The sequence below is a fragment of the Heterostelium album genome (genome assembly GCF_000004825.1).
Source record: "Heterostelium album PN500 unplaced genomic scaffold PPL_scaffold11, whole genome shotgun sequence".
Classification (NCBI taxonomy): domain Eukaryota; phylum Evosea; class Eumycetozoa; order Acytosteliales; family Acytosteliaceae; genus Heterostelium; species Heterostelium album.
Genome location: NW_008805073.1, coordinates 1,104,513 through 1,125,135, shown reverse-complemented (window position 1 = coordinate 1,125,135; position 20,623 = coordinate 1,104,513). Strand labels below are relative to the sequence as shown.

Sequence of the window (20,623 nt, the reverse complement as noted above, 5' to 3'; positions counted from 1 at the left end):
TTTTCTAAACAAATAATTAGAAATCTTTTTTATTTATATTTATATAATATTTATCAAAGAGTTATATTATTTGATTTTTGAGTGATTCAATCGTCTTTTCTAGTTTCATAAAGATCACCGTAAAACTCAATGCCAGAGAGCGAAAGGAAATTGTGGTTCGTTGAATTTCTTCCGGTCTGGAGAATTCTAAAATGTCTGTATGCTTGTGTACAATTTTCGATTGGACATGTCCATGTACTGTAGTTACCATTCAAAGAACTATCATTACTGTGTCTCGATAGGATAGTCCAATTCTAAAATTTGAATGAAAATAAATAATATTAGAAACAAATAAATAAATAACACACACTTTAATAAATGTTATATTGATAATAATGCTAACTTACTTTACTATCCATTGAACCTTGTAATGTCCAATTACGAAGACAATCGGCTTTACTGTTACCACCGTGTCGGAGTGTGTAAAAGGTTGGTACCAGTGTACGACTGGATCCAAGGTTGATCGCAATCCAAGATGCAGGAACGTCCATTGTCCAGCATTCAGTTGGTTGTCTACCGACTACATCAGTAACATTACCTTTCTCAATGGATGAGAATGTTACACGAACACGTCCTCTGTTGGCGGGATTCGACCATTCATCCTTCAAACCATTCGTTCCAATATAGTAGAAAACACCTTTCATCTCATTGTTGTACTCTAGTGAGATAGCAAAAGGTGCACGTGGAGTTCTTCGTATCAGTGCAGAACTATCGTTTGCCGACTCTGTAGATGCCACCAGAGAATCTCCAATCGAACTATTACTACTATTATTACTCAAACTTGTAAGTATTGATCCAGTGTTATTATTACTACTATTGCTGTTATTGATATTGTTAATGTTAAGAGTTGATGATAATGCTGATGTAAGGGTTGAAGTGAGTAGTGAAGATGATGGTAATGATGAAGATGTTACAATGACGGATGGTGTAATTTGAATGCTTGATGATGTTGCTGTTGTTGATGTTGATGTTGTGTTGCTGTTTATATTATTTCCACCAGAGTACTGTACGTTGATCGATGATGAAGTGGGTGACTTTGAATTGGATTGCAATAGATTGTTCGATGGTGAGAGTGAGAGGTTCGATGCTGAGTTGACATCTTTTGGACCTTCGTGCAATCGGAGTCTGAGCATGAGTGCTTCAGTTATCAATGACTTTGGAATGAGTGTATTGTCTTGTACTTCCTCGAGCTGCTGATAGTTAAACAGCGGGAATCTGACACATTCAAAGAGTGATTCGATATCTTGTTCGGATAGACTCGATTTGTTGGCTTGAATGTACTTGACTATGGTCTTGTAAACCACAGCTTCGTTTGAGACCGACAGGTTATTCTGACGCATCAGACGAATCATAATAGAGATTGGCAATGACAGTAACTCTGGAATGGTGTGGATAGTTGAGATGTTCAAAGATTTATCATTGGCCATCGACGAAGAAAGTATCGAATTGGAAGGTGATGGTGATCCATATTTTGAACTGATACCAATTGGATTGGATGTTTGTGGAATATGAATTGATGATTGATGATGGTGACTGCTATTACTATGTGTATTATTATTATTAGTTATTGTTGTTGTTGTTGTTGCAGTTGTTGAAGAAGAGAAAGAATCTAAATCACTATCATCACTATCAGAGTTTGTACTTGTTGGCTCGGAAGTGGTGTTGTTGTTCAATGATGATTCAAGGTTACTGGTGAATTGATCTACAGTTGCAATACTATCGAGTTCATCACTATAGTTTGCAGTTGATGTATTGTTGTTGTTGTTGTTGTTGTTGTTATTGTTTGTAAAGTAATTGGGTTGCATTATGAATGGTTGTGGTTGTGTAAAGATATGTGAAAAGTGTGGTTGTATCATTTGATTGAAATGCTTGCAAATCACAGTGATGCACTTGGTCGTAAGGTCGTCAGAGTTGATGTGAATCGCTTTGTTCAGCATGAAGAATGCATTCTCTTTGGTGATCGAATTGGTCAGGTAGAAGGTAGCATACTTTTTCAGGCCTTTGATTTGGAAGCAGTTCGACAGTGACAACAACGGCAGCGCATTCTTTGGTGTCAAATTAACTCTACCTTCATACATATAATTAACTACCATATCGAAATGTTCAATGAAAGGTCCTTTCAGCTCATAGTTATTATTATCAATCTTTGTGAAATATGTTGTTACTGGTATATCATTATTATTACTATTACTATTATTATTATAATTTGTTGTTGTTATTTCTTTTATTGTTGTCATTTTATTATTACTATTATTATTATTATTATTACTATTATTATTATCTAAATCGAAATAGTCTGAAAAGTATTTTGATGAATGCGCAAGTATTACTCGATGAAGATGATATTGTTTGCCTTCGGAGTGAATGGTTAGGTCACTGAATTCACCGGATTTCAAGAATGAACCGAAACCCTCTTGGAAAAGCGGTGCTTCAAAGTAGTTACCAATAGTGTTGTTTCCACCATTGCTGTGGTTCGTTCTGGAGTGTCCTTTGAATGTATTACTATTGTTATTGTTGCTTATATTACTGTTACTAATTCCTATGACACTACCACTTCTAACGTTAGCACCATTGATAAAACTACCTGAATTCAAAGTAGCATTGTTGCCACTACTATTACTATTGTTCGGTATCAAGAAAGAAGATTGATTTCCTGGACTTGTACTAATCATGATACTCGAGTCTATTTTTAATTATTGGGTAAACTATTTTTATCTTTTTTAGATTATCTACTACTATCGATAATTTAGTGTATTAACTTTGATTGATTAAATATGATGATGTTGGTTGTTGATTGTCGTTGCTGCTGCTATTGTTGATCCACGTTTAAATTGCTACTACTACTGCCTTACTACAGATTTTCATTAAAAGCATAAACCATTTATAGACAATGTAGGTGAATATTCATGCAAATCTTGATCTTCAATTTAGATTCGAGTTGGTGATAGATAGATAGATATGTTTTGTGTAAATTAATTTGCTCTATACTTGAAGTTGTTAGATTGCGTGTGGTAAATATATATGTATAAATATATTATGTATGGGTGTGGTGTGTTCGTTGTTAATGTTATTGTTGTTGGTGTTGTTGTTTATACAGAAATAGAAAGATTAAATTGCAATGAAATATTAAATTGTTTTACAAAATATAAATAATAAACAAAAACTACTGTAAATAATAAGTGAATTGAGAAAGGTGCTATGCTATACTATGCTTTGATTTGTTTTATTCTGTTTTGTTTTTATTTTGTTTTTATTTTTGTTTTGTTTTTGTTTTGTTTATATATGATTAGGATTAAAAATAAAATTAATAATTATCTTGCGTGTGTGTGTGTGTGTGTGTTTGTTTGTGTGTGTGTGTGCGTTTTTGTTAGTGAACTTGTAATAACAAAATCAATTATTTTATCGTATTTCGAATTGAATTGATTGATTAATTGAATGAAAAATAAATATTATAACAACAACAATTGATTATACAATAAAAATATTAATGTACAAATAAATAATAAGATCTTATTTTTATTATGAAAAAAAATAATAGCCGACACGAAATATCCAAATTTTTTTTTTTTTTTTTGGATTTTTTTGATTTCTCAAAAGTTTTTGACAAATTTCTAACCTGGGATCAAAGAACTTTATTGTCATCTTCGAAACCAGCATTTATTTACATTGATAGAAATTTCTCTTGCTTATTTAAAATATGGTTCTAATTTTTTTTTTTTTTTTTTGATGTATTTATGTTCTGATTTCCTAAAATACTATAATTCTTTGGCTTAGATAATCTAACACAAAACTAGGTTGGGACCCCTCCAATTCACATCATCATTGGGAAAAAGAGTTTATGAAGATATTCTACCCAACTTTGGTAATGCATTACGGTGTAAGAAACATAATGAAGACCTTCCTCACAGTCAACAAAAAAAAAAGACAACTATTATGATATAAGATCATCTTAATTCATAGAAACAACTTTCTACAATTATTTATTTAAATAAAATAATTATTATTATTATTTGTTATTCTTTGTTTATCTGACTTTATGAAATAATAATTGAAAGAATGAACTTAACTATTTTCATAGTGAAACGTTACTTTTTTAATGAATTTTTTTTTTAAAACAATCAGAGTGAATTTGAGAATAAGTAAAGTAATGTTGTTGGATAATTACAATAAATCTGTGTTAAAATGGATTCAAGATTTCTTATCTGTAATAAATAGATCTATTAAATATGCGTTTTATCATTTACCAACCATTCAGTATCTTCATTCAAAGTATCGAAATGCATAATGGAATAGTACCTTATTAATAGAGGCAGCGGTAACTGGTTCTCTCGATTTTGTTGGAGGTTGTTATTCAGTCTATCAGTTTAAGATATAGAGTTGGTGATGTTGAAATCATTTTTATTTTTAATTCTGCAAAGATGATGATGGTGATGATGATATGATATAAAAACCTCTTGTACTTATTCCATCAACAAATCTTACCGACTCCCAAAGTGCTTTTACAGGTACCCAATAAGTTGGATATTTAAATCTGGCAACATCCATTACCAATGCCAAATCTCTTTCTTGATGATATCCACCCACTGGACTATAATGTCCAGTTCCAACTTGGCCCAATGATTTCCTATCGTAGCATAGTACCAAATGTTTTTTATCAGTACTACAAGCATCTCTTAAAAACTCTCTAAATAAATCCAAATCAATATGATCACCTGGAAACTCTTGAACCGATGCGCCATTACATCTAGATAAACATGCAAACTCTTTGAATGTCATTCCTCTTCTGGTTATAGTCTCTCTTGTCATACAACATGGTAACATATCTTCTACAAACCACCGCCAACTACCTTTCCAAATTCTTTTAGGATCAACTTTTAATGAATTCAAGACCATTGCTAATGTTGCTAAACTACAATCTAATTTAAATTATTATTGATTATTAATACTATTATTATTAATGATAATTAGATAATTATAAATCATACTTGTTAGATCGCTTTGAGGTGTAGAATGTTCAGCTAATACGAAAAAACCTTCCATATATTTTGATTGTATAGCTTCTCTAAATATTTTTTTACCCTCTTCCGATGAAAACTCGATATGATTTGGTGGTAATGATAACTTGTAATAACTTTCAATGTTGTTGTCATTGGAACAACAATTACTACTACTACCACTACTACCTTGATCTGTTTTATTACTTATCATATTTATATATATATGGTTAAAATGATAATCATTATTCTTCTGTCCTACAACAAGGATAAAAAATGATAACTATTATCATTATGTTAGAACAATTGCTAGTATGCATTCAGTTGTGCTTAGGTGTGACCACACGAATTCTAAGCATATCAAGAGTGCACAAGCCAAAAAGTTTGGCGCCTTCTTAAAAAAAAATTCAAAAAAATTTGACAGTTTTGTGCGTTGTTGCCACCAAAATTTATGCAAAAATTTTTTTTGCAAATTCTTTCTTTGATTTAATGGGTGGTCTCAAATCCCATTAATTAATTGCGTGGTTATATTTAACACAAATCAGATCAGGTTCAAGTTTTGAAATTTAAACAGTTTAGTTTTATAGGATCCCTAGTTTTTTTTTTTTTTTTTAATGATCAGTCAGTGAAATCAATAGAAAACAACCCAGTTCTTTAAAGATTGAAAGGTTATTTTAAATCGATTTATTTACAAAATTAGGAGTATTTAATATAATCTGGTTGAATTACAATTGTAATATTGTTGATATGGCATAGTTGGATTAGTCACGCAAGTATCACATGGTGAATCATAAATATTTTGGATATGTCCACTCATCATACAACCGGTTTGATTATAAGAGTAAGTTCTAACAACGAGTCCTTCCACACCTTTAACGACATCAAATTCATAGTATCCACTATTGTCGATTTTTGGAAAAGAAAAGAAAATAAATTAATTATCGAGATTCTGAGTGGTACGTAAATAAATACATACAAATAATCTAGTGAACATGGATCTATGATATACCAACAGGTTTTTGTACGAACAGTTGTACAGGATAATGTATTACAATTATCATTGTTACAATTGGTACAAAATTGGAATGTTTTACCATCATCTGAAGAATCACTACTATCTTGAGATACAATTAAATGTACAGATAAAATGGTTAAAAATAAAATAATAAATAATTTATATGATTGCATTTTTATATTTATTATGTTATTGTTTGCTATTGATGATATGATTGTTTTTTTTTCTTATTATTTTGACATTCAATTTAAATAGGTGAAAAAACGAGTTTTATCTTAATTTGATTTATTCTCTTGAGAAACAGAAAAAAAATCAAGATTTTCGACCTCCCACCTTTTTAATTGAGAACGACCCAGTCACGATCGTTGGAAATTTGCCTTCTCATTTCTGCACAAATTTGTGAAAATTTTTAAAAAAATTAATATTGTTTTTTTTTGAAGCTAAGTTATTAATATCTGTAGATTTTAAGATAAAAATAAACAAAGTTATATTAAAATAGAATGTATCAATGCAATGGTATGTCGAGTTTAACATTATTTAAAAATTATGTTATTATTTAGAAAAGATGGTGCTAATATAGCACTTTTAATAGGAGGATACACAAGAATTAAGCAATATCATACGTGTAACACCTCAGAGGATTAGTCAAATGAGCAGAGAAGAGAGGTTGATGGAAGCAATAAATGAAATTCAAAACGATACAGGTTTTACTCAAAAGGAGCTCTCTCAAAAGTATGGAGTTTCTGAAAGTGAGATATCCAAGAAAAAAAATAACCTCTCCTTTAAGCCAAGAGGCAGATATCTCACCGAAGCAGAAGAATTAGAGATGATAAAGATGGTAGATGAATCAAATACCAAGAATATTCCGATAACGAAAGAGAATATTCTAAATTGGGTGGTCGGAAAGGTATATGACAATATGGCTATACAATGAGTCGTCACCCTGGTCGTGACTGGTGGACAAAGCTGAAACAAAATATCCGATCTTAAAGTTAAGAAAGGTTAAGTTTCAAGATGAAGCCAGATTAAAAGCGGAGAAAGAGGCCGAATTTCAAGGTTTCATCCAGAGTGTTCATAAAGTGATAGTAGAAAACCAAATTCAACCAAAGAATGTGATAACCTCTGATGAGAAAGGTGTTTTATTCACGAAAATGAATCAAAAGGTATTTAATATTCTATTTTATTCTATTTATTAGTTTTTTTTCGAAAGATTTAGCTAATTGTTATAAAAATATAGGTTGCCATTATTGACCGTGGAAACAAATTTGAGACAGTCAAACCTAGGTTTCCCAATTATTTCATGAATTTAAAAAATAAAATTGGTAAAAAACTCTACAAAAATTTGTCATTTATAACATCTATAATTAAGATATTTATTCAAACAAATTTGAATCTTGGTCAAGTGGAAAACAATTAAGAAAAATCAATTCGACGGGGAATTAAGTTTCATCTAGTTGCAAATACCAATTAGAATTCGATCTAAAAGTAAACAATATTAATAAATCAATATTTTAAAAAAGAGAATATAATAATACCTACTCATCCGACTTTAAGTGTCTTCAGATCAAATCACCACCATGTACCAGACAACCGACGAGTTATTTTTTATTTATTCTTGCTTTTTGAAGTAGTTGTCTCCTTGACATTTGTTGTCCATTTGGAAGTGTAATTGTTTGTTTGTTGTTCAAAAGTGTTAATCCAATCGATCGGTAAGCCCATGATTGTGTTTGATTTAATCTTAGTGATTCCAATAATAGTTGTTGTTTTGTCATTAGAACATGATTCTGGAGTCTGATTGTTTCATGTAGGGATAGTGTAATTGCAAGTATATGATATGAATCTGAATTGGTTGGATCACATTCTATTGATTTTAAGAATAGTTGTTTCTTTGTCATTGCTTTTCCGCTAGGAAGTATGATTGATTCATCATTTGAAAGTGTTGTTGCAAGGATATTATAAGAATATGGATAGGTTGGATCACATTCTATTGATTTACAACATAGTTGTTGTTCTGTCATTGATTGTCCATTTGGAAGTATAATTGATTCACCGTCCGAAAGTGTCGTTGCAAGGACAATGTATGGATGGTAATATGTTGGATCGCATTCTATTGATTTCAAGTATAGTTGTTGTTGTGTCATAGATTGTCCATTTGGAAGTATGATTGATTCACCTCTTGAAAGTGTTGTTGCAAGGCCAATGTATGGATGGTAATATGTTGGATCACATTCTATTGATTTCAAGTATAGTTGTTGTTGTGTCATAGATTGTCCATTATTAAGTATGGTTGATTCACCACTTGAAAGTATAGTTGCAAGGTTAGTATATGATTTGGAATTTGTTGGATCACACTCTATTGATTTAAAGTATAGTTTTCGCGCAGTCATTGATTGTCCATTAGGTAGTATGATTGATTCTTCACCTGAGAGTGTGGTTGCAAGGTTATAATATGAATATGAATATGTTGGACCACACTCTACTGATTTTAAATATATCTGTTGTTGTGTCATTGTTTGTCCATTTGGTAGTATGATTGACTCTCCACTTGAAAGTGTACATCCAATTCTTATATATAAATCGGCATTGGTCGGATCACATTCTATTGATTTCAAGTATAATTGTTGTGTAGTCATTGACAATCCATTATTAAGAATGATTGATTCACCTCTTGAAAGTGAATTTGCAAGGATATAATATGATTTGAAATTGGTTGGATCATATTCTATTGATTTCAAGTATAGTTGTCTGTCTGTCATTGATTGTCCATTATTAAGTGTGATTGATTCACCACTTGAAAGCGTCGTTGCAAGGTTATGATATGAATTTGAATGGGTTGGATCCAATTCTATAGCTTTCGAGTATAGTTGTCTGTCAGTCATTGATTGTCCATTATTAAGTGTGATTGATTCACCACTTGAAAGCGTCGTTGCAAGGTTAAAATATGTATCTGAACTAGTTGGATTATATTCTATTGGCTTCAAGAGTAGTTGTTGTCGTGTCATTGTTTGGCCATCATTAAGTGTGATTGATTCACCATTAGAAAGTAATATTGCAAGCTTAGAGTACGAAAATGAATTGGTAGGATAACACTCTATTGATTTCAAATATAGTTGTTGTTCTGTCATTGATAGTCCATTTAGAAGTGTGATTGATTCACCATTTGAAAGTGTCGTTGCAAGGTTAATATATGATTTGAAATTGGTTGGATCATATTCTATTGATTTCAATAATAGTTGTTGTTTTGTCATTGATTGTCCATCAATAAGTGTAATTGATTCACCTCTTGAGAGTGTCTTTGCAAGATTAGAGTATGAATCTGGATCTTCTGGATCACATTCTATTGATTTCAAGTATAGATGCTGCTTAGTCAATGTTTGGCCATCATGAAGTATGATGATTTCACAATTGAAAAGTGTCGCTGCAAGGATATTAAAGGAATCAGTTGAGCCATACTCTATTGCTTTCAAGTATAGTTGTTGTCTTGTCATTGATTGTCCATCATTAAGTATGATTGATTCACCACTTGAAAGAGTGTTTCCAAGATTATGATATGAATTTGAATGGGTTGGGTCCAATTCTATTGATTTCAAGTATAGTTGTTGTCTTGTCATTGATTGTCCATCATTAAGTATGATTGATTCACCTCTTGATAGTGTAGTTGCAAGGTTATAATATGAATCAGAATGGGTTGAATCATACTCTATTGATTTCAAGTATAGTTGTTGTTCTGTCATTGATTGTCCATCATTAAGTATGATTGATTCACCTCTTGAAAGAGTGTTTCCAAGATTATGATATGAATTTGAATGGGTTGGACCCAATTCTATTGATTTCAAGTATAGTTGTTGTTCTGTCATTGATTGTCCATCATTAAGTATGATTGATTCACCACTTGAAAGCGTATCTGCAAGGTTAGAATATGAATCAGAATGGGTTGGATCATATTCTATTGACTTCAAGTATAGTTGTCTGTCAGTCATTGATTGTCCATCATTAAGTATGATTGATTCACCACTTGAAAGAGTGTTTCCAAGATTATGATATGAATTTGAATGGGTTGGATCCAATTCTATTGATTTCAAGTATAGTTGTTGCTCTGTCATTGATTGTCCATTTGGAAGTATGATTGATTCATCACTTGAAAGGTTCAATGCAAGGTTATAGTATGAATTTGAATCGTTTGGATCCCACTCTATTGCTTTCAAGTATAGTTGTTGTCTTGTCATTGATTGTCCATCATTAAGTATGATTGACTCACCTCTTGATAGTGTAGTTGCAAGGTTATAATATGAATCAGAATTTGTTGGATCATACTCTATTGCTTTCGCGTATAGTTGTTGCTCTGTCATTGATTGTCCATCATTAAGTATGATTGATTCACCACTTAAAAGCGTTTCTGTAAGGCTAATATATGATTTGGAATTGGTCGGATCGCACTCAATTGATTTCAAGAGTAGTTGTTGCTCTGTCATTGACTGTCCATCATTGAGTGTGATTGATTCACCTCTTGAAAGCATTATAGCAAGGTTCGAATAATAGATTGAATTAGTTGAATCGCATTCTATTGATTTCAATAATAGTTGTTGTTTTGTCATTGATTGTCCATCATTAAGTTTGATTGATTCGCCATCTGAAAGTGTATTTATAAGGTTATTATATGATTCAGAATTGGTTGGATCACATTCTATTGCTTTCAAGTATAGTTGTTGTCTTGTCATTGATTGTCCATCATTAAGTATGATTGATTCACCTCTTGAAAGTGTAGTTGCAAGGTTATAATATGATTCAGAATTGGTTGGATCATATTCTATTGATTTCAAGTATAGTTGTTGGTCTGTCATTGATTGTCCATCATTAAGTATGATTGATTCACCACTTGAAAGCGTCGTTGCAAGGTTATTATATGAATTGGAATTGGTTGGATCACACTCTATTGATTTCAAGTATAGTTGTTGTTCTGTCATTGATTGTCCATCATTAAGTATGATTGATTCACCTCTTGAAAGTGTCTTTGCAAGATTAGAGTATGAATATGAATATGTTGGATCACATTCTATTGATTTCAAGTATAGTTGTTGTTGTGTCATTGATTGTCCATTATTTAGTGTGATTGATTCACCTCTTGAAAGTGTGTCTGCCAGGTTAGAATAAGCATCTGAAAATGTTGGATCACACTCTATTGATTTCAAGTATAGTTGCCTATCAGTCATTGACTGTCCATTATTAAGTATGATTGATTCACCTCTTGAAAGTGTCATTGCAAGGATACAATATGAAATTGAATATGCTGGATCACATTCTATTGATTTCAGGCATAGTTGTTGTTTTGTCATTGATTGTCCATCATTAAGTGTTATTGATTCTTCATCTGAAAGTGTATTTGCCAGGTTAGAATAAGTAATGGAAATTGTCGGATCACATTCAATTGTTTTCAATAAAAGTTGTTGTCTTGTCATTGATTGTCCATCATTAAGTGTTATTGGTTCATCACTTGAAAGTGTGATTGCAAGGTTTGTATAAGGATGCGAAAACGTTGGATCACATTCTATTGCTTTCAAGTATAGTTGCTGAAGTGTCATTGATTCTCCATCATTGAGTATGATTGATTCACCTCTTGAAAGTGTAGCCCCAAGGCTATAATAATAAGAAGTACAGGTAGGGTCACACTCTATTGCTTTCAATAATAGTTGCTGTTTTGTCATTGATTGTCCATTTAGAAGTGTTATTGATTCACCTCTTGAAAGTGTAAATTCAAGGTAAAAATATGAGTTTGGATCGGTAGGATTGCATTGTATTCCTTTCAAGTAGAGTTGTTGTGGTGTCATTGTAAGGCCAGATAGAAGAATGATAGAAGATCGATTTTCAGCTTTAAGAATTAGTGCCAACTTGATATAAGCATCAGAATTGTTTGGATGCAGATCGATAACTTGCAATAAAAGTTGTTCTTTCGTAATTGATTTACCTGATGGGAGAACTATTGTTTGTGGATCTTTAATGATATTGTCATCATGATGATCAAGTGACATTGCAATTTGGAGGAGTGCATCACTATCATTTGAACTTATACTATTCTGATGTTTTCTTTTCATTTTTAATAGAATAAGAAACTATAATTTCAATTATCGCAACAATTAAAGTGTGCTTATTGATTTACTTTTTTTATGTTTTAGATTCAAAGTTTTTCAAAAAAAAAAAAAAATTAGACAAAAATAAGAAAAAAAACTTTTCTTTAGTTTTTTTGTTGGAAAGGACTTAATAGAGAATAAAATTGCAACCACCATTAACGATATACTAAAAATATAATAAACAAACTTGATATCGCCATTAAATCAGAGAAAAAATGAATTCAAAAAATTAATTTTGAAATTACTAGTATGATGGGTAATGTTAAAAATAGCCAGATTTTATGCAAAAAAATTACCCAAATTAAATAAAAACCACTTGGCTTAAGTTTGCTTAAGTGCAGGTTTGGTTGAGGAAATCAGGAGTTTTGCAAAAAAAATAAAAAAAATAAAAGGGCTGCCCCAGGTCCCGTTTTTATCTGACAGAGACGTAACAAATGGAAATATCGTGAAAGTGCCTGTATGTTCTTCGCCAGATCGTAAGCTTCACAGGATATACATTCATTTTGGAGAGGAAAAGATAACTGTATGTCGACCAGGACATTTAAGTAATTCATTAGAATCAATTAGCTTCCTCCAAGAATCCTTTAGTTCAATAAAAGACCCTAGAAAGCCGATTACACTTGGTTATAAAAGCGAAACTTGCCAGAACTGTTGTTCAGCATCAAGTAACTACCTTAAGTGTAGTACCCCATTAGTCAAGCCACTTGAATTTGTTTTTTTTTTGCAAGTTCAACTGCTTACAAGATTACCTCAAGAATAAGAGAGAATCTTGGAAATCATGGTGTGAAGCAAATATGATTTCTTCAACAGACATCACCAATGTTGACCAGGAATCATAAATCGACCAAGATACTAGTATGCCTCAAGGGCCACCAGCAAAGAGGGGTAGACCATCAAAAAAGATTGTTGACAACTATGTCGATAATACAACCAAAAAAAAAAAGAAAACTTAAGGTAAATAAATAAATTTAATGTCTTTTAAAACTATTCTAATTATAGTTGTGTAAATAGAAATAATTGAAACCCTTATTGAAGATGAAAGTGAACCCCTTTTTGAAGAATATGAACATCGACAGTTCTTTAAACTGTCCAAAGAAAACATTCTAGAGTTATGCAGTGATCATGAAATTATATATGAAGAAGCTTTAGCTTTTCTTTTAAAGTGTAGGCATAACTTTTCATATGAAGTAATGGAAAGTATTTTTTTATACCAACGAAGTGTATATGTATTAAGATCTAATTTTCATAAAGTTCTGAAAATATTGTCAGATTATTGTGTTGGATATTTCGAAGACTTATCATTCGATTCTGATTACTTGGAAAACGAAAGTGTTATTATGCAACATAAACGAGAAAATACTAGAGTTCATTTGGTGGTTGATGGATCAGAACAAAAGATACAAACTCCAAAAGACAAGATACAGAGAGATTTAACTTATTCAGGAAAGAAATCAATGTATTCTTTTACCCTCTTAATCATGTGCAATCCTCGTGGGAAGATTATATAAGTTGGTCAAACTCAAGGAGGAGCCCAGCCAGATGTGGCATTGTTTAAACACGAGTCAAAAAATCTAAAACAACTTTTTTGTGAAGATAAGCATGTCATTTTAGGAGACAAAGGATTCAGAGGTGGTCAAAATATATCCCAAAACGATTTTTCCAAAGATTAAGTCAGCTTCTCTCTCTGATCACAGGGAATACGCAGACAAAGTTCTTAAGAAAAGAAAGAAAGATGATGAGAAAAGAGAGAGGTATGGAGGAATCAAAATCCTCAAAGAGTTTTTAACTCTTCAAAAGAAGTGTGAGAAAGATGGAGGATATGATTTAACTAGAATAATTGAAGATAAAGAAGAGGATAACAAAATTAAAAAAGTACGAATAATAATAGAGAATGTATTCGCTACAATGAAGAAGTAGAGAATACTATCAGATACTATTCAACTCAAGAAGAATGTTTTTTATCAAATGGCAAGACACAATCAATTGTGGAGAGTGATTGCTTATTTAACTAATCGATATACTCATTTGGTAGAACTAATGATTTCTTTGAGGGTACTGGTTGCGCAAATAAAATAGAATAATATTATAAAGCTATAAAATTAAGTTAATTTTACATTTTTTTTTGAGATCAAAATCAGTTTAATAAATAAATATCAACAAAACTGTGATAGAACTGATGATTTCTTTTAGATACACTGAAAAATAAATATACTTTTATATGTAGAGGAAATTAGAGGTTTTAATAAGATAAAAAAGGGCTCCTGGGGCACTCCTTCATTTTAAATCTGTTTTTGTTAATATATTTTTGCAAAAAAATCTTTTTTCTTTTGTTTTGGAGAATTTTTGGTCAAGATACTTTTGCTGAAGAGTCTCCGGATTGTAAGTTGATTTAAGCAAAATTTATTTACCAGGACCAATTTTAAACTATTTAAAATCTTAGTTAAAAAGTGAACTTTTATTTTTATATTAAATATCGATCAATCAAATTAATCAACCAAATTCAAATCAATCCTAAATTTTAGATATAAATAAAATATAAGAGTAATAAATTAATAGTAAAAACAGTTTCTCTTTAAAAATTTTTCTAGTATCATCAAAAATGATTCCAAAATATTTTCAAGCATCTTCCGATGAAGTAGATTTTTCTTTACAAGATTCACTCGATTCTAGTGGCAACGACCAAGGATATATTACTTTTCTGATAGTTGGTTGTGTAATATTATTCATTGTTGCTGTCATTGCTGGAATTTATAAATGTCAGAGACGTCAAAGATTGGAGAGAATGATAATAGAAACTTACAATAGCAGAAACCAACATTGTTGCCATCCAACCTCTAGTTCCGCTGTTGCACAGCCACAAATCAAATACCATCTATCCATTGACGATATTCAATATTACAACTCTACCTATAGCAATTCATTAAACAAAGTCTAAGGTTAACCTTAATAGTTACTATAAAAATAAAATATGTAAATAAATAAATCTTTTATTAGAAACCAAAGAATTTATTATAGGTTGGTTAAAAAAAGTTTTCTTTGAACTTTACAAAAACAAACCTATAATAATTCTTTAGTTTCACATCGTCCCTCATGTAACATGTTTTAAAAAAAAAAAAAACAAAGAGTAAAAAAAACCAATCAACTACTACAAATTGTCTACAATGGTAATATTAAACTCTAAACTAAAATAATAATTAAATTGAAGATAGTAGGAATTCAATGAAAGTGTTATTTTGGTTCCGGTGAAGATCTAAAATTGTAGTTTGAAAAGTTTGATGATGTATTTTAACAAAAATATCTTTTTTTTGCAAAGCTTTTTTTTTTCTCAGGATTTCGAGTTGATTCGGGTAAAAAGGTACTCCGACTTTTAATCAACAAAATCACCTTTTATTATTTTTAATAAATTTCAAATTAATAAATTAAATTAAATCTAATCTAAAAATACAGAGTTTATTAAATAAATCTATCAATCTATTTTAATAGGAGTTTTCCTTGTATAATCAAGTATGACACCAAAATATGTTAAAACATCACACGAGGAAGGAGAGCATTCTTTAAAAGATTCACCTGATGTCGATCATGGTTAAAATGCTTTTTTATAGTTGGTTCTGTCATTATATTCATTTATAGATTTAAGAGACGTCATAGAATGGATAGAATGATAGAGGAAACATACTATAGAAAAACCAACCATGTTATCATCCAACCTCTACTGCCCCCTACAGCACAAATGACGATACTCAATATTACAACTCTACCTATAGCAATAATACAATAATCAAAATCGATCCATAACTTTATAAACAAAAAATGGAAATAAATAAATCTTTTTATTTAATTAAAATAAAAAAAGGTTACTTTGAAAGTTCCTAAATTTCATTCGTCAGATGAATGAACATCTTTGATATTTAAACAATTAAATGTAACTTTTAACTTTATCATTATTTTATTCTTAATATTAAGATCTGTAGTTGACTTTCACCGTAAGTTGGAATACAGACTCTGGGGAGTGCTCATTACCATTTGTAGAATATACGATGGTTGGTCTTCACTATTATCTAAACTATCAATAATTACTTTTAATAAAAGAATCTACGTTGATTAAGAAATTAATTGTTCATTAAAATCAATAATTATTTATTCGAAAAAAAGGTGATCTAAAGAAACCCTAAAGTGCACAAAAATGTCATTTATATAACACCTCACATATAATACCACACATGGTGTGGTTAATTAAAAAATGAATTTATTTTTTTATTTTTTAACAACAATTCTGACACAAAACGACTTATAATATAATAAATTTTGTTAATTAATACAATTTGTTTGAATATTAAATAATTTATTATTTTATTTTATTTTTTGAGTTATTAACAACTCCTGTTGTGTTGTTGTTAAAGAAATATATATATTTAAACAAAACAAAAAGGAAAAGAAAGAATTTGATTTATTATTTATTATATTATTCATTTTTATTATTTATATCAAAATAATACAATTTATTAAATAGATCTAGTAAAATAAATATTTGTTTGTTTTTTTTTTTTTGTTATTTTTAAAATTATATAATTTATTTGTGTTTTGTATATAAAAAAAAGAGAAAAACAATGCATATAAAATTTATATATCCACAGTCAACGCCAAATGTTGCTGTTGTAAGATCTAAAAAAACAGGATACATTAAGAGAAGATGGCAAGCAGAAATGCCTGTAGAACTATCTACTCATTGTTCAATCGAAGATTATGATAAAGCAATACGATCTCTAAACAATGTTGCTGCTATCACTCTGTGGGGCCAACTCTTGTCATTATTACCATCTTTAATCACAGGTAAATTCATTATTAATTTCTTAAAAAAAAACATTTTATCTTTTTATAAATTTAACTTATCTAACTTAATATGTTACCATATCTTTTATAATCCTTTTCAGGTGCAATTGCATTTGGTGTTGGAGAGTCAAAAAAAACAGATTCATATACACCAATCTATTGGTATATAGGTATTTTATTACTTGCAATTACATTACTTGGTTTAGTTTTAATGTTGTTAACTTTAAAAAGAAAAGTAAGTGTATTTTAAATCTATTGTTAAACAATGATTTCTTATTCTAATTTCCTACGAAACAAAAAACAAAACATAGTATCTTAGAAATTTAGCTTATTCTGTATCGAAAATCCACACACACTTTAATAATCATTATGGAATCAATTGGACATTGAGATATGTAGATTTTACAAACAAAAGAGGAAAGAGAAGACCAAAGATTTGGTGTGAATTGAATATTCCTGTATCGCCACTTGCCGAACAACCTTTGGTTGCCTATCCAGTGCCATACCCCAACCAACCACCTGTTCACTACATTCCAATGCAACACTTCCACAATCAATCGACCACCACAGGTCTACCACAACCAAACTACGCTACATACTCTGAGATTCCAATCGATGACAATCAACAACATCAATATCAACAACAACCTGTTTCATTATCAAAGGAATCTGATAATCCTAAAATTGAAAAATAAATAACTTCTTTGTACTAAATATCATCATTGTTATTTTAAGAAATTTCTAAAATATTTATTTTAGTTTAGATTTATTCATTTAGTTTTCTGGAGCCATGTATGGATACTTCCAGGTGGTCAATGGTACGAAATTCTCTTTGATGGTACGAGCAGATACCCAACGCAACAAGTTCAATGAAGCACCAGCCTTATCGTTGGTACCTGAGGCACGAGCACCACCAAATGGTTGTTGTCCAACAACTGCACCAGTACACTTGTCGTTGATATAGAAGTTACCGGCAGCACTCTTCAAAATTTGGTTGGCAGTTTGAACTGCATATCTACACTTGGCGAAAATTGAACCAGTGAGGGCATATGGTGAAGTAGTATCACAAAGTCTCAACTATTAATAAGATATAAACAAACAGGAATAGATTAGTACATATATATTAAAAATAATTAACAAAAAAGAGTAGTAAAAGGAGAGCAGAAAAGATTAAGAATAAGTATTATAATTTTTGGTCAGATAGGAACATTATAAAAATGTTTTAAAAGATCGTTTTAATCAAAGTTATTAATACGGCTCTTCTTGTTGTCATCATTTAAAAATTTATAACTTTGATAAAATAAAAAAAATAGAGTAGAATGTAGAAAAAGAATGATAGGAAATAAAAAAAAGAATAGAGTTAAAATAATAACTTACGGTTTCCTCGAATTTAGAATCTTCATATACGTAGATGGTCAAAACTGGACCGAAAATCTCTTCTTCCATTGACTTGTAGTGTGGATCCTTGGCGACGATAATAGTTGGCTCAACGAACCAACCAACAGAGTCATCACAACCACCACCAACGATGATTTCGGCGTCGGCTGAAGCCTTGGCGTGATCAATGTATGATTTAATATTGTTGAAGGAATTCTTATCGATGACTGCAGAGACAAACACTGAGAAGTCGTCGGATTGACCTTGCTTCATTTCCTTTACGTTGGAGACCAACTTCTCCTTGATGGTTGGCCACAAAGAGGCTGGAATGTAGGCACGTGAACAAGCGGAACACTTTTGACCTTGGTACTCGAAGGAGGCTCTCAATGTGTTAAAGACAAAGTGGTCGACTTCACCAGAGTTGTGGAGGAAGTGGAAATCCTTACCACCGGTTTCACCGACGATTCTTGGGTAACCACGGTAGAGACCGGCGCTCAAGTTGGCGGCAGTCTTTTGGTAGATTCCGTTGAAGACACCAGTGGATCCGGTGAAGTGGAGACCGGCAAAGTTACGGTTGTTAATCAAGATGTCACCGACGAGACGTCCGCTACCTGGGAGGAATTGGATGACACCGTCTGGGAGACCGGCTTCACGGAATGCCTTGAAGACGATGTAGTTGGAAAGGATGGCGGTCGATGCTGGCTTCCAGAGAACGACGTTACCCATCAAAGCTGGTGACGATGGGAGATTGGCACCGATGGCTGTAAAGTTGAATGGCGAGATGGCAACGACGTAACCCTCGAGTGGACGGTACTCAACACGATTCCAGCAACCGTTGGTGTTGGCTGGTGGCTGTTGGCTGTAGATCTCCTCGGCATACTTTGGGTTGAAACGCAAAAAGTCAATGGTTTCAGCGGCGGCATCGATTTCGGCTTGCCAGACGGTCTTTCCTTGACCCAACATTGTGGCGGCCAAGATCTCATAACGGTACTTGGTGTTGAGCAAGTCGGCGGTCTTCAAGAAGATGGCGGCACGGTCTTCGAATGGAAGAGCTTCCCACTTGGACTTGGCGGCCAACGAGTTGTCGATAGCCTTTTGGAGGACTTCGGCATTGGCTTGGTGGAAGGTACAGAGAACCTTCTTGTTATCAGAGCAAATCAATTGCTTTTGGACATCGCCAGTCTTGATTTCTTCACCACCAACAATACATGGGATTTCGATTGTTTCGTTTCTAAGCTTGGCGCATGCTTCCTTTAATAATTTTCTTTGTACTGAACCAACTTCGTAGTTGAGCTTAAGTAAAGTAAAATAATGAAAAAAAAGATCAGTGTAAGCCAGGTAAATTCTTTCAAAAAAAAAAAAAGACGAAAGTCGACAAAAAAAACAAAAAAAAAAAAGTCTGTTTGATTTTTTTTACTGAAAATTAGAGTGAAATGGAGTTCATTTTTTATGCTTGTTGTTGAGTGTCATAAAAAAAAGTGAAGTTGACAACCTAAATAATAATTTAATAATTTTAATATCATCGATGTTTATGTTTTTTTTGTAGTGTGCATCTTTTTAAGTCTGAAAAGTCTCACTGCAATGTATATTCATGAATTATATGAGTAAAGTATGATAATATGGATGTTAAATGATAGTGAATAAGAAAAAAACTGCAGTTTGTAAAAGTGAAGCTGTTTTGTTTTGTCGACATAATGATAAAAATGCAAACATACCATTGGCTCATTGTATGGTTTTGGGATTGAAGCTCTTGAGAATGCTGATGCCATTTTATATTATAATCTAAAACTGTGTTATATTAAATAATATTATTATAGAATAAAAACAAAATTGAATGATGTGAAGATGAGTTAGTTAATAAAAACATCATAAATTTCAAAAAAAAAAAAAAAATTAAAAAAATTACAAATTAAATTTAATAAAAATCCAAAAAAAAAAAAAAAAATCAAAAAAGAATAAAAGGGAATAGAATGTTATTCTTTATTATTGTTTTGAAACCTATCAAAACATAAGCTAAAAAGGTTAATCATGTTTAATTAATCTAAATTGGTTGGACAGGGGTTTAGTTTTTCTAAACATTTAGTTCGGTTTGCAAAAAAAAAAAAAAAAAAAAAAAACTTAAAAAAAACAAACTTGGTACGTGTCGGTGCACCAGGGGACCAACTAATTTATAGATCGATCAAATTTAAAAAAAAAAAAAACATGCTAATTTTAAACTATTTAAACAAGTAATAATACCTGGC

At 31.2% G+C, this 20,623-nt stretch overlaps 9 protein-coding genes across 9 annotated transcripts; 4 read left to right on the top strand and 5 right to left on the bottom strand.

Moving 5' to 3' along the window:
- Window positions 1–86: 86 nt before the first annotated feature.
- Window positions 87–4,322, bottom strand: PPL_09812 (uncharacterized protein; the record flags this gene model as incomplete). Its single annotated transcript, XM_020580601.1, has 5 exons — window positions 87–293; window positions 387–2,722; window positions 3,705–3,724; window positions 3,855–3,967; window positions 4,284–4,322. 5 exons carry the CDS (start codon window positions 4,320–4,322, stop codon window positions 87–89), a joined length of 2,715 nt encoding a protein of 904 aa, XP_020429188.1.
- A 121-nt stretch (window positions 4,323–4,443) lies between these two features.
- PPL_09811 (phytochelatin synthase family protein) lies at window positions 4,444–5,247 on the bottom strand (the record flags this gene model as incomplete). Its single annotated transcript, XM_020580600.1, has 2 exons — window positions 4,444–4,955; window positions 5,025–5,247. The coding sequence occupies 2 exons, from the start codon at window positions 5,245–5,247 to the stop codon at window positions 4,444–4,446; spliced, it is 735 nt and encodes a 244-aa protein (XP_020429187.1).
- A 492-nt stretch (window positions 5,248–5,739) lies between these two features.
- Window positions 5,740–6,221, bottom strand: PPL_09810 (uncharacterized protein; the record flags this gene model as incomplete). Its single annotated transcript, XM_020580599.1, has 2 exons — window positions 5,740–5,932; window positions 6,010–6,221. The coding sequence occupies 2 exons, from the start codon at window positions 6,219–6,221 to the stop codon at window positions 5,740–5,742; spliced, it is 405 nt and encodes a 134-aa protein (XP_020429186.1).
- Window positions 6,222–6,561: 340 nt separating this feature from the next.
- Window positions 6,562–7,465, top strand: PPL_09809 (helix-turn-helix domain-containing protein; the record flags this gene model as incomplete). Its single annotated transcript, XM_020580598.1, has 4 exons — window positions 6,562–6,564; window positions 6,641–6,955; window positions 7,041–7,211; window positions 7,286–7,465. The coding sequence occupies 4 exons, from the start codon at window positions 6,562–6,564 to the stop codon at window positions 7,463–7,465; spliced, it is 669 nt and encodes a 222-aa protein (XP_020429185.1).
- Window positions 7,466–7,646: 181 nt separating this feature from the next.
- PPL_09808 (uncharacterized protein) lies at window positions 7,647–12,137 on the bottom strand (the record flags this gene model as incomplete). The annotated part of the gene is made up of 1 exon (XM_020580597.1): window positions 7,647–12,137. The coding sequence occupies one exon, from the start codon at window positions 12,135–12,137 to the stop codon at window positions 7,647–7,649; it is 4,491 nt and encodes a 1,496-aa protein (XP_020429184.1).
- A 1,226-nt stretch (window positions 12,138–13,363) lies between these two features.
- On the top strand, window positions 13,364–15,108 carry PPL_09807 (uncharacterized protein; the record flags this gene model as incomplete). The annotated part of the gene is made up of 5 exons (XM_020580596.1): window positions 13,364–13,370; window positions 13,425–13,629; window positions 13,898–14,086; window positions 14,512–14,552; window positions 14,762–15,108. The coding sequence occupies 5 exons, from the start codon at window positions 13,364–13,366 to the stop codon at window positions 15,106–15,108; spliced, it is 789 nt and encodes a 262-aa protein (XP_020429183.1).
- A 571-nt stretch (window positions 15,109–15,679) lies between these two features.
- PPL_09806 (uncharacterized protein) lies at window positions 15,680–15,760 on the top strand (the record flags this gene model as incomplete). The annotated part of the gene is made up of 1 exon (XM_077398170.1): window positions 15,680–15,760. One exon carries the CDS (start codon window positions 15,680–15,682, stop codon window positions 15,758–15,760), a length of 81 nt encoding a protein of 26 aa, XP_077254262.1.
- Window positions 15,761–16,780: 1,020 nt separating this feature from the next.
- Window positions 16,781–17,698, top strand: PPL_09805 (uncharacterized protein; the record flags this gene model as incomplete). Its single annotated transcript, XM_020580595.1, has 3 exons — window positions 16,781–17,003; window positions 17,105–17,238; window positions 17,315–17,698. The coding sequence occupies 3 exons, from the start codon at window positions 16,781–16,783 to the stop codon at window positions 17,696–17,698; spliced, it is 741 nt and encodes a 246-aa protein (XP_020429182.1).
- Window positions 17,699–17,777: 79 nt separating this feature from the next.
- PPL_09804 (L-glutamate gamma-semialdehyde dehydrogenase) lies at window positions 17,778–20,149 on the bottom strand (the record flags this gene model as incomplete). The annotated part of the gene is made up of 3 exons (XM_020580594.1): window positions 17,778–18,080; window positions 18,381–19,673; window positions 20,096–20,149. 3 exons carry the CDS (start codon window positions 20,147–20,149, stop codon window positions 17,778–17,780), a joined length of 1,650 nt encoding a protein of 549 aa, XP_020429181.1.
- Window positions 20,150–20,623: the final 474 nt, after the last annotated feature.